At 69.4% G+C, this 12,513-nt stretch overlaps 1 protein-coding gene across 2 annotated transcripts; it reads right to left on the bottom strand.

Moving 5' to 3' along the window:
• Window positions 1-1,277: 1,277 nt before the first annotated feature.
• Window positions 1,278-11,471, bottom strand: TNKS1BP1 (tankyrase 1 binding protein 1). Of its 2 annotated transcripts, none has more exons than XM_035550146.2 (12): window positions 11,380-11,471; window positions 10,466-10,593; window positions 9,621-10,260; window positions 8,767-8,842; window positions 6,646-7,911; window positions 4,241-6,093; window positions 3,256-3,592; window positions 2,923-3,055; window positions 2,692-2,831; window positions 2,341-2,507; window positions 1,778-1,852; window positions 1,278-1,632 (listed from the first exon to the last, which is right to left on the bottom strand). In XM_035550146.2, exons 2-11 carry the CDS (start codon window positions 10,548-10,550, stop codon window positions 1,792-1,794), a joined length of 4,758 nt encoding a protein of 1,585 aa, XP_035406039.1. In that variant the 5' UTR covers window positions 10,551-10,593; window positions 11,380-11,471; the 3' UTR covers window positions 1,278-1,632; window positions 1,778-1,791. The 2 variants fall into 2 exon arrangements, with proteins under 2 accessions (XP_035406039.1, XP_050566718.1); XM_050710761.1 differs by having other exon boundaries at window positions 1,279-1,632; window positions 3,256-3,589.
• Window positions 11,472-12,513: the final 1,042 nt, after the last annotated feature.

Below are 12,513 nucleotides of genomic sequence, written 5' to 3'. Positions count from 1 at the left end.
CACGGGGAGGCTCGGAGGGGGCAGCGACAACTGGATGCAATCAGAGATAAGCAGCCGAGATTCCTCTGCAGCTTCAGCAGGAGCCGAAGCATCTGCCGGCCCCAAGCCCCTGATAAAGCCGAGGGCTCAGCGGCACCAGGGGCGAGGAGACCTCAGCTCAGCTAATGGCTGAAAACTTTCCCAAGGCATGCTGTGGGTCAGGGTACCCAGGGTGCAGTAGAGCTCATTAATATCCATCCTGTACCCAAAAATCCTCCCTCTGGCTCGGACCGGGGTGCTGTCGCCATGCGATGTTTGTCCCAGCCTGCACAAAAACCTCTCACATGTGTGGCAGAGGGCCCCGGAGCCAGGGCTGGCAGTATCCTGTGCAGCTCCCCGGGGGCTGGTGGGGACGCTCACAGCCCGGCGGAAGCGGGGCACTCAGCAGTGCCATGGGGCTGAGCTCCCCACGTACCCAAACTCTGCGTGCCAGGAAGAGCAGAGCTGGATTTTACCTCGGCATGGGATTTGGTGACTTCCTCTGAAGTCGCTTGGAGTTACTCATATCCTACCAGGGAAGCAACAACTCCTTGGCTCCATCTCTCCATCTGTCTCTCCCTCTTTCCGCTAGGCTGTGCTGGGAAAAAACAGCTTGGGGTTCCTCATCGTGGGGAGGGGACAGGGCCCGGGGCACAGCCAGCTCTCGGAGGGGGCCCAGGGATTGCATTTTGCAGGCGAAGCTGCCTGGGGAGACTCACAAGCTCCCCCAGTCTTCCCCGGGATTGCACAGGACAGAAAGGAAAGAAATCCCAGCCGGAACACAGGCACGGGCAGTTCAGCTTGGGTTATGGCTGGAGTCACGGGTGGAGGCTTGGTTGCTCAGTTTCTCAGGAAGGTTTAGGGCCAGGACCCGTCCCCACTCCCCCAGGGTGACCCTATCACCAGCACCAGCCCTGCTGCCACGCCAGGGACGGAGGAGACAGACAGAGAGGAAGCAGGAGGGAGCGGGGGCACAATCTGGACGGAGGGTGAGCGCAGGAAGCCACATTTCTGCCTCCTGGCACCTTTCTGACCTCCAGGCAGGCTGCAGGGACGTGCAGGGGTGTCCCCGGGCACCCCCCCCGCCCCGCACAGCGGTGAGCTCCCCATCCCGGCTGCAGGCATGCGAGGGCAGAGAGCTCCTCCTGGTGGCTGTCCCCGCACCAGGGTCCCCCCCGCCCCATGGGGACAGGGACCCCCCCTTCTGGGGCACAGCCCTGAGGCCCAGGGAGCTTACAGAAGAACGAAGGACCCCCCCGAACCAACCAACAAAGTTTTATTGTCCTGAAAAGTGGCACCAAAATAATGACCTGCTGCTCTTGGTCTGGAGGGTGATAGGAGGGGGAGGGGGAGGGAGGGGGGCTTGTGGATTTCCACCACCACCCCCAGCCCCCAGGAAACGTGGGGGCTGAGGGGGTGGGCAGAGGAAGAGAGACCCTGGGGGAGTCCCTCGGGCCTCGGAGGGGGGCGGGAAGTGACTGGGGAGGGGACCCTGCGAGCATCATACAAAGTGCATAGATGTGTGTGTGTGTGTCCTGCCACGGGGAGGGGGCGACCTGGTCCTGGGGGAGCTGGCCGTAAGCCTCCCGGGGCCACGCTGGCAGGAGAGCGAGCCTGCAAGAGACACGGGGAGGGGGGAGACACGGTCAGGAGCCAGGCAGGGAGCCCCAGCCCCTGGGGTGACCCGGAGCTGGAGGGACGTCCCCTCTGGCTCTTGTCCCAGCCGTCCCCACGGTGTCACCCCCGTGCCGGTACTCACCCCGCCAGATCAGCTCATGATTTCTTCTTTTTCAGCTTCAGCGCTTGCAGCCAGTGGGGCGGGGAGCCGTCTGACCTGGGAGGATGGAGCTGCATCATTGCAAATCCCCCCGAAACACACCCAGAGCCCTGGGGGCTTCTCCCAAAGCCCTGGGGGGACCCGGCCAACAGGACCCCCGGATTGTTCCCACTCCCCAGAGGGGTCGGGCGGGAAGGGAGCCGGGCTGCGGCTGGCTGCGGAGGCAGCCTTCAAGCTGTGGCTTTAAGGGCTTCGTCCCAAGCACTGTTTAGGGTGGAGCAGCTCAACTCTCCCAGGCAACGGGACCTTGGCAATGCCGGTCCCAGCAAGCCTCCTCCCCGCTCCCCGCTCCAGCCCCCAGGCCAGCTGCCAGCACCAGAAACACGAGCCCGGGGCACTGGGTTCCTCGCGGCCGTGGAACTCCAACACAGCCCCACAGACACCTTGGCACATCCACCCCGCGCCCCACAGGTCCCCATCACGCCCACAGGGGGATTTCACACCCCTCTCCCCACCAGGACCGCCCCGCAGCCCCCAGCACTCACCCTGAGGACTTGTCCGGCTTGGGGGGCAGCGTGAGGGGCTTCCCACCCAGGCCGGGGATCTTGCAGGACTTGGAGCGCTGCACGTGGGGGTCCTTTGGGGGGGCTGCCTTGCTGTCTGCTGGCAGCGCCCCCTCCTCGGCAGAGCGGTTTCGGCCCCTCAGCTTGGCCTGGGTGTGAGAGGTGAAGTCAGGGGGGCGCTCCCCGCCGCCCCCAAGCCCTCCCGTCGCACCCTTTTCCCTCCCCACGCTGCCTGCCCTCGGCCACCCCCGTGCCCACAACCTGCCTCAGCTGAGGAATCGTGTCCCCTACCCCTGGCTGGGACACGTCCTTGGGGTCCTGCTGGGCCCTTACCTTGAGGGCGGAGGTGTTGAGGCCGGGGAAGAGCGGCACCTTGACGCCCTTGCCCGACGGGGACGCTCGCACCCGCCGGCTCTTGGGCTCTTCTGCTGCCTCCTCGTCGGAGGACACCGCTGCGCGGGCTGGACGGGGCTCTGCGGGGACAGCATCACCGTGAGACACCTCTGCCAAGGCCACGCTGCCCCTGTGTCCCTGTCCTGCTGTCGCCACCCCGAGGGATCTCACCTGTGGAGTCCTGGAAGATCCAGCTGTCCCCTTCGGAGGTGGCCCCGGGGCGGAGAGCGGGCGCCCGGTGCCTCCGCTTGCGGCCCAGGTTGGCTTTGCTCCGGTACACGGTGCTGTCCAGGACCTCCGTGTCCTGCGAAACCCACGGGGGGAAGGTCAGCGCCCAGCACAGGGAAGTCCCAGCCACCCCCCGGCCCACCCACCCATCCCACCGGGCTTTATGGACACCCACAGCAGCGGTGGCCCTACAGCACAGGGCGGCCTCGTGCCCGCAGCCCGTCTGGATCGGGGCTGCAACGAGGGGGAGGCAGTGGCTTCCCCCTGCCCGCTCACCTCCAGAAAGGTGAATTCCTGCCCAGAGAGCTCTGCGGGTCCCTCGGGCTGAGAGGGTTTTTCCTCGCAGCTCTGCGGTCTCTTCCCATCCGGGTGGTCCCAGGGGGCCTCCTCCTGGCTCTCTGCTTCTGGCGGGGTCCCGCCACCAGCCTCCGGCAGCAGGGGGGCAGCAGCCAGGTCCCCGTCCTCTGCGGGGCTGGGCTCGTCCTCGTCCCGGGGGGCCTCTGAGGCTAGGGGCTCCAGCTGGGGGCTCGGCCCCACGTCGGTGCACTCAGCCAGAGCATCAGCACCCAAGGGTGGGCTGGGGTCCGAGAGGCGGACGTCCATGGGGGTCCTGCTGTGGGAGACGAGAGGAGAGCCCACAGTTCCCCCAGCTGCAGCTAAGGGAAAGCCCTCCCAAGGCTAGCGGGGAGTCTGGGGGCTGAGGAAGGCAAGGAGGGTCCCCGACGCACAGGGGACTCAGGTCACCTCTCCCCACCAGGTTTTATAGGGGGCAGGGGTGCAGAGAAAGGGGTCAGACCCCCCCAGTGCTCTCACAGTCTCAGGCAAAGGTGGGAGGTGACCAAGGGGCATGAGGAGGAGGATCGGGGCTGCTCACTGCCCTCCTGCCTGGCAAAACACAGCCCCAGGGATGTGGCGGAGAGGGGCAGGGAACAGTGATCCCCAGAGGAGCTCTAAGTCCTCCTGGGCCAGGAAGGAGACGGCAGCAGCAAACTGCAGGGCTCCCCCTGCAGCTGGGGGCTCCCCACTTCTCCCCAGCCCAGAGGGGATTTTGCCTCCCTCCTCCCAGCATCCTTACGGTTAGGCAGCTTGTGGGAATTTATCATCTTGGAAATACCCAGCTACTTCAGCCTGGCTGAGATGAGGCTGTGAGGTTCCCTCACCTTGGCAAAACAAGGGCATGGAGCTAACTCTGCCAGATCCTCCAGAGCCCTGGAGGATCCATCCCTGGGGCCACAGCCCCCACCGCCAGCACCATCCTTACCCATCTGCCGAAGCACCGCGGTCTCCTGGGCTCGGCTCCCCGGCACTGAAATCCCGGCTGCGGGCCGCACAGCGGGCGTCGAAGGCACTGGCCCACTCCTGGCGCCTGGCCTCAGCCTCGCGCAGCTCCGTACTCCAGCCACCTGCCTCCTGGTGCTGCCTCCAGCCTGCTTCCTCCTCCTCGTCCTCCCGGGGCCGGGCAGCGCTGCCCGGGGCTGCCCCGTCCTCGTCCCAGGCCATCTGACCCGGTCCACCCTCGCTGGTACTAGTGGTAGGAGCCGAGGGGCTGACGGGGAGATCGCCGTGCCAGCCTCCCGGGGGCTCCCCGGGCTCCTGCAGGTCCGCAGAGCTCATTTCACCGCTCCAGGACATGGGGCCTCCCGCTGGCGCTGCGGTGCCGGAGGGGTCGGGCACCTGGTCCATCCCAATGACGCCGAACTGGTTGTGGTGCTCAGCTCCCCCGAGGCGCAGCTCTTCAATCCAGCCCCCGGGGCCGATGGCACCGCTCTCCTGCTGGTCGCTGCTGCCCCAGCCCGACTCCGGGGACGGGTGACGGGGGGCAGAGGAGCCAGGCAAGTCTTCTGTTCTGACACCGAAAGCACTGCCCGCTTCCGTCTGCGCTATGCCGCGTTCGCCAGCCCAGCTCAGCCGGCCAGGACTGAAATCTTCCTTTCTGGTGGCCACGGAGCCGTACTCGCTGGCCCAGACTGGCCTGCCAGGGCCGAACTCCCTGTCCCGGCTCTCCATGTCCCTGGTGCTGTACTCATCATCCCAGGCCGGCCTGCTGGGTTTGAACTCCCTGTCCTGGGTCTCTTCCTCTCCGGCACCGTACCCGCTGCCTTCAGCCGGCCTGCTGGGGCTGAACTCCCTGTCCTGGCTCTCCATGGCCCTGGTGCTGTACTCGCTGTCCCAGGCGGGCCTGCTGGGGCTGAACTCCCTGTCCTGGCTCTCCATGTCCCTCGTGGTGTAGTCACTGGCCTCGGCCGGTCTGCTGGGGCTGAACTCCCTGTCCTGGCTCTCCATGTCCTGGGTGCTGTATTCGCCAGACCAGGCTGGCCTGCTGGGGCTGAACTCCCTGTCCTGGCTCTCCATGTCCCTGCTGCTGTACTTGCTATCCCAGGCCGACCTGCTGGGGCAAAACTCCTTGTCCAGGGTGCCGGTGTCCCCAGTGCTGGATCTGCCAGCCCAGCCCAGCGTCAAGTCCTCGTCCTTGCTCTCAGCATCCCTGCTGCTGTATTTGCTGGCCCAGTCTGCGCCCATCTCCCTGTCCTTGATCTCAGCGTCACCGGTGCCGTACTCACCGGCCCACACGGGTGCGAGCTCCCCGTCCTGGGTCTCCAGGTCCCCAGAGCCGTACCTGCCAGCCCAGCTGGGCTGCCTGGAGCTCAGCTCTTTGTTCTCCTGCTGCCCGTGTCCCACGCCGTAGGTCCTGCTCCATTCAGTCTTCCCGGAGCTCACCTCCTCTCTGCCGCCCGCGCTGTCTAAGCCGTAGCCAGCGCCCCAGCTGGCTTTGCCAAAGTCTTGATCCTGCAGGCAGCTTTCCCCCAGGCCGTGGGATTTGGGCCAGGTGCCACAGTCCAGCCCCGTGTCCCCCATCAGCTCTGTCCCTTTGTAACTGCTGCTCCAGTCCCTCTCGGCGGCACCAAAGGCCCTGTCCTGCTGCTCCACATCACCCACGCTGTGGCTGGTGTCCCAGCTTGATTTGGTCCTGAATTCCTGGTCCTGTCCCACCTCGCCGGGCCAGTCTCTGTCTCTGGCTACAGCCTCGCGGCTCCAGTCAAAAGCAGCGGCCTGCTGGGACCTCCCGATGCCGAATTCGCTGCACAGGTCCTTCCGCGACCAGCCGAGCAGGTCCTGGGGGAAGGGGGTCAGAACAGCAGAGACAGCGTTAGAGATTCCTGCAACCCCTACTCACGCAGCAGAAAGCGACACCGCAGAGGGTGAGGGGCCCCCCTCAGGACCATTACACGAAGCAGGACCCCTTCCCGAAGCGAGCTCAGACCCCGCCGCCCGCCTCCCCCGACCCCAGCAAGCCCCGGGCCGGGAGCTGCCGGTACCCACAGCCGCCGCGCCTGCCCAGGGCCCTTCCGAGCCCTGCGTGCGCCGAGCCCTCCCCAGCTCGTCCCGCAGCTCCAGGTTGGCCAGCAGCCTCCGCAGGACGGCCGTGGTCCCCGACTCGCCAGCCATGGCTCTCCCGGCGCGCGCGCACGCGGCGGGGCTCCCGCCGCCCAGCCCCACCCCGGCTCTCCCCGCGGGCGCTGCGCTGCTCCCGCTCGGCGCTCAGCCTCCACCCAACCCGTTGGACGGCTCTGCCGCAGAAAAATGAGCCCGGCCGCACCGAGACACGCGCAGCCGGGCGTTAACCCTTGCTGCCTCGCCTCCCCGCGGCTCCCCGCGAGTCCTCACCTCCGAGCCGTCGGCCTCCGGTGAGCCGCGTCCCGCTGCGCGAGCCCCGGGCGACGCCAGCAGCTCGGTCAGCCAGCCCGGGTCGGGGTGGGCGTCGGGAGCCTTCGAGGAGCTCTCCTCCTGGCCTGGCCCGCCGGGGCCCTGCAGGCTGGCGGGAGAGTCACCCGCCGGCCCCGGCTCCCAGCAGGATTTGGCCTCCGGAGAGGCTGGATCCGGCGGGGTGGCCTCGACAGGGGGCTCGGGCTCAGCCGGGTCCCGGTCGGGCTCTGTCACGTGGAGCACGGTGCTGTTCCACTCTGCCTCCTCTTCCTCCTCCTCCTCCTCTTCCTCCTCCGCCGAGCCCTCGGCCTCCAGCTTGGCTACGGGCCCCCCTGGGCACGGAGCCCCCTCCGCCGCCCAGCTGCCGGCCCTGTGGGACCCGCCGTCCCCTCGGGAGCCCGCAGCCTCCCCATCTGACTCGTCCTCTTCAGAGAGCCCCGAGTCGGCCGCCTCCCTGATGGGGGAGCTGGGGGGGGACGGCAGCCCCCTCGCCCCCCGCGGGGGGAACGTCCACTCGAAGGACTGCGAAAGGCTCCAGCTGGACTCGCTGCCCAGCGAGCGCTCCGACGGCGGGTCCCCGGGCTGGGGCAGGGCGCTCAGCGAGCCCCCCAGCTCCCCCATGCCCTGCCCTTCGCTGGGCGGGGGCTGCAGGACCCCCTCTGAGGAGCGTCGGAGCCCCGAGTCCCTGCTGGGGGGAGGAAGGCTGAAATCGGGACCCTCGGGGGACTGTGGGGACGCAGGGGAGTCATCGGGCCCCTCTGGGGAGCCCGGGGGACGAGAAGCTCTGGCAGGGGGCTCGAGGGGTGGGCTGGGGGGGGCTGGGGGCTCAGCGGCAGCCTCAGGGGAGCCGGGGGGGTAGGTGGCTCGGGGGGGCAGCTGGGGCGTGCCTGGTGTTGGGGGGCTGGCGGAAGCGGGGGACCCCTCGCTGGGAGTGTGCGGGGAGCCGGGGGAGCGGGAGGCACCGAGCTGGGCTTCGGCCGGGGCGCCCGGAGCCTGGATGGAGGCAGCCGAGAGCTCCTGGGCCGGGGGCTGAGCGGGGGAGTCGGGGGAGCCGGGGGCCAGGGTGGGGGAGCCGGGGGCCAGCAGCTCTGGGGGGGCATCGGGAGAGCCGGGGGCCAAGGCGGAGGGCTCAGCGGGCTGGAAAGGAGCTCCCGGGGCTGGAGCTGGGCAGGCGGGGGATCTCGGGGAGCCAGGGGGTCCGAGGGTGCCCAGCTGGAGAGAGGAGAGCTGCGGGAAGAACGGGGGGGGGGGCACGGGGGGGGGGGGGCAAGTCACTCAGGAGGAACCCCCCGGGCATCACCCACGTCCCGGCCCCCCTCTGCCGACGCGCGGTGACAGCGCGGCTGCGGTCCCATCCCCTCGAAATCCCGGGGCAGGAGGCGCCCACGCTTCCTGCCAGCACCGGGGCCGCTTCCTGCGTGACTCAGCCTCGGCAGCTCCCAGTGGTCCCCGGCCCCGCTCCGTGCCCTGCTGGGCAGGGCCAGGCAGTGCCCGGAGCCCCCGTCCGAGCCCCTTCCGCTGCCCCAGCGCCCCTGCCAGCACCCACCCCCCTGCCAGAGGCGTGCAGAGAGAGACACGGAGAGGAAGAACTGAAGCAAGAGGAAACAGAAACGCCCCCAGCCCCAATCCGCCCTGCTGCAGGGCCGGGCACCCCCCCGGGACATGCCAGCATCGCCCTGGCACAGAGGGACCAGCCCTGCCTGCGGCCGTCGGGGTTAATTCCCCCCCCCCCCCCCCCCCCCCCCCCCCAGCCCTGCCACGCTGCTCGGTGTCCCCGTCACCACCCAAAATCCTGGCTGGTGACTCACGGCTGCTCCTCGTCCCCACCTTGGTACCGGGGCTGGCACCTGCCGAGCCCGTCCCAGGAGCCTGGCCCCGCAGCCGGGCACCCCGTGCCGGGGGAGCAGGGGGCACGGCGGGGGGGACCCGCGTTCCCCGGAGGGAGGGCGCTCAGCACCAGAAGGGAGGAAGGAGAGACACGCACCCCGCAGAGAGGGAGCCCCGGAGGAGACAGGAGAGCCCCAAAGGAGAGAGCCCAGGAGCGGAGCAGCCGCGGCACAGGAGGGGGCGGCGAGAACTCACGTCAGGGGGAGACGGCGGCCTCCAGAGTCTGCGGGGGTCCCCGGCACAGCTCAGGCCGGCTGGGGAGGAGCCGCTGCTGCAGAGAGACAGGCAGGAGGGTAAATGCCACGGGCACCCCGCTCTTCTCTCCCACCACCAGCCCACACGGCCTCCTCGCCCCAAACCATTCGCCGGTGGCGGTGGGGTGAGCTGTAGCCACCCTTAATTCCCTGCTAGGTTCGGTCGAGGTTTTGACTGCAGAGGGGAGGGAGGCGAATAGGCTACAAAGCCCTCGCTGGGAAGTTTTTCATCCTTTGGAGAGCGAGTTTCTCACACTCTGGATTAAAATAGCCCCTGCCCCGCTCCCAGAGGTGCCCAGCTTGCGGGAGCACAGCCAAGGGCTGGCTCACCACCAGCCCGTCCCGCAGCCAGGAGTCCCGCAGATCCGGTGCCTCTGCCCCGGCGTGGACCAGCAGGAAAAAAAAAAAAAAACAAAACAACAAAAACAAACAGCGAGGGTGGGAAAAAGGGAGCGTTTCCCAGGGGCAGCGAGCCCCCGATACTCCCCGCTCGGGCAGCGGGAGAGCGGGCTGGCAGGTCTCCCAGCCGGCAGAGGGCTGCGAGCAGGGAGGCAGTTCCTTAACCGGGCCGGCCCGTTCCTGCGGTTTTAATAAACCACCGGGGCTGTCGCGGGTGACCCAGCCTTCCCACGAAGGCAGCTCAAGGCACTGTTGGTTAGGAGGAACACCGGCCTTGTGCCGGAGCCCAGACCTCAGCTCCCTTCCAGCCCCGTTATTCCCATCGCTCGCAGCACCGTCCCCCCCTTTTTCCCCCCACGGTCCCTCGTCCCCAGGGACCGGCCCCGCGCCCCTCACCTCATTTCAGCCACTGAACTTCTGTCACCCCCCGTCCCCGGCTCCCCCCCGGCGTGCTGAGGGGGCTGGTGGGCTTCACCGGGGGGGTCTCCATCCGCCTCCCCGCTGGGGCGCCTCCTGAAGACGGCGGCGAAGGGCTTGGAGCCGAAGCGAGAGGCAGCATCGGGGCAGAAGGGAGAGAGGCGGGCCCGGTCGGGGCTTCCCGGGCCCTCCTTGCTGTCCATTTTGGCCAGGATCTCCTCCACGGTGGTGCCTGGGAATCGCTCCGGCTTGGTCGCCACGGGCACCGGGGTCACCTTAAAGGGAGCCGGGCCCTTGCGGGAAGGCGTCGGGGGGGCTGCAGGCATCTCGCCGGCGGGGCTCGACCCCGAGTCTTCGGGGGCCGAGACTGGCGGGGACGGGAGCCCCTTCCCGTTGGGGGTCTCGGGAGACTTGACGGTGAAGGAGGGGCGCCTGAGGCCCCCCCCGGAGCTGCCCCCGCCGTAGGGCTGGGGCCCCGCCAGGCGGTTCATCTTCTCGGCCGAGGGCAGCTCGGGGCGAGGGTGCCGCGGCCCCGGCGGCGGGTGAGGCTTGGCAGGCACGGACGGCTTGGGCAGCACGCGGGGCTTGGGCCGGATGGGAGGTTTGGGGCGAGCGGTGCCTGCGGGAGGGAGACGTGGAGAGAGACGGAGAGTTGGAGGAGTGCTGCAGGACCCAGAGAAGCCCTACAGCCCCGGGAGAAGCCCTAAAGCACCAAAAGAAGCCCTACGGCCCCGAGAGAAGTCCTGCTCCAGGCTGAGGGCAGCAAAACCCACGCGTGAGCAGGTGTGGGTAAGGAGCCGGGCTGGTGTCCGAGGGGCTCTCACCTTTCTCGGGGCTGCCGGCCGCCAGTCCTGCCCCCCCCGAGGCGCAGGGCAAAGGGGGGTGCAGGGGCTGGGGCTGGGAGGCCATGGCGATGGCTGGGGCTCAGCAGATCTCAGCGCGCAGTCAGCCCCTGGGGGAAGGGAAACGGGAGAAGCGTTACAGGGAAAGAAAGTGCCCGACATGTCCGGTGGAGGCCCGCGGCCCCTGAAATCTCCGGGGATCCAGCCCCCGGCACCGTGCCAGCCCCGCCGGTCACCTGCAGCAGCGCTCACGCCGCGTGCCAAGCCGCTATCGCGCTGCCCGGCCCCTGCCCGCCCGCACCACCCTTGGCACACCGTGCCAGCCCCGGGCTGGGCCGTAACAACGCTGCCATACCTGCACGCCCCGGGGCAGCCCCCCCGGCCGCCTCGGTGTCGGGGTGGCCCCCGTCCCTGCACGCGGGGAGCTTCCCAAAATGCGCTGCCGACACCTCCTTTACCCCGGGTGCTGTGCCAACACACCCGCGTCACCCTATCAGCCTCTCCCCAGGCCCCAAATAAACACTGTTTCCCCCCAGGACCCCTCCCTCGCCCTACAACAGCCCCATCTGCTCATGCCGCCCCCCTTTTTCACCCACTGACCCCAAATCCTTCGGGCAGGCAGTACCGGCCCCCCAGCACCAGGCCAAGCCCCGTGGGGTACGTCACACCGAAAACAGCCCGTTCCAGCCCCAAAACAGCAGCGCGGAGGCAGCGTGCCAGCCCCCAGCCCCCTCCCCGACACCGCGGGCCTGCTGCCAGCCCCCCTACGCCCGCACCGACACCCCCAGCACCCCCGAACCCGTGCCGCGGGCTCCGCCGGGCGCTGCTGGGACGGAGGCAGGGCAGGGGGTGCCCCAGGACAGGGGGTGCCCCGGGGCAGGGGGTGCCCCCCTCACCTTCCCCTCAGCGGCCTCATGTCCGGGACGGGGGACGCGGGGAATCCTGGGGCTCGGGCCGCTGTCGCCGCCGCGGCTCCCGTGACTCACGTTGCGCTGCGGGGACAGGAAAAACTCGCTCCCTGCCTCCTCCTCTGCTCCTCCCGGCCCTGCCCTGCCTCCCCCTCTCCTCCTCCTCCTCCTCGCTCCCCCCTTCCCTGCCCCACACACACACCCTGGGGTCCCCCCCACCCCTTTTGCCCCCCAGCTCTCCCCGCTCGCCGCCCCCCGGCCCAGCTGGCCGGGGCCGAGCAGCGCTGAGGAGGCCACATCTGGAAGACATCTCCCCCCCCCCCCCCCCCCCGGCCCCCCCCAGCCCTCCCTCCGCCATCTTCCCCCCCACCGCCCCCCCGCGGCCCGTTCCCGACCCCGTGGCAGCCCCGGGACGCCGCAGCCGGGGCCCAGCTCCCGGTGACGAGGCCGGAGGGAGGAGAGGAAGGGAGAGGGGGGGAGGAGGAGGGGACGGGAGGAAGAGGAGGGGAGGAAGAGGAGGGCAAGGGGCGCCCCCCCCCCCCTTCCCCCATCCTCCGGGGCCTGCTCGCGTCACCATGGCAACGCGGCTCCCGCTCGAGTGGACGGGCAGGCCTCGGCCCGTCGCCATGGCAACGCGCCCCCCCCCGCCCCGACCGGCACCCCGTTGCCATAGCAACCCTCCCCCCCCTCCCTCCCCGGGCCCCCCGTTCACCCGCCGCCACCGTTGCATATTCATGAGCTCGGCCACGCCCACCCCGCCCGCAGGCCACGCCCACCGCCCCGGGTGCGGCCGCGGCGCCGCGTGGCGGGTACCACCGAGAGGAGGGGCCAGAGGGGCGCTACCATAGAGCCGCGCACCATAGAGACTGGGGAAGGGGGGAGGGGGGGGGAAGGAGGTGCCCGCGCCATGTTGAGGCCGCGGGGTCCTCCAAGCCTCCCTCAGGGCCTCCAGCACGGCCCTCCCGGCCCTCCCCCGGCTCACAGTGCCCGTAAATCATCACATCTGTCGTTAATTGGGGGGCCCGGACGGGGGGAGCGGGCTGCCAGCCTCGCCCCGTCCCCGAGGAGACCCGCGTCAGGCTGGGAAGCGAGGCCGAGAAATGAAGGCCGAGAAACGAGGGC

Source organism: Cygnus atratus, chromosome 5 (genome assembly GCF_013377495.2).
Source record: "Cygnus atratus isolate AKBS03 ecotype Queensland, Australia chromosome 5, CAtr_DNAZoo_HiC_assembly, whole genome shotgun sequence".
NCBI lineage: Eukaryota > Metazoa > Chordata > Aves > Anseriformes > Anatidae > Cygnus > Cygnus atratus.
This window is presented reverse-complemented; position numbering and strand designations above follow the sequence as displayed.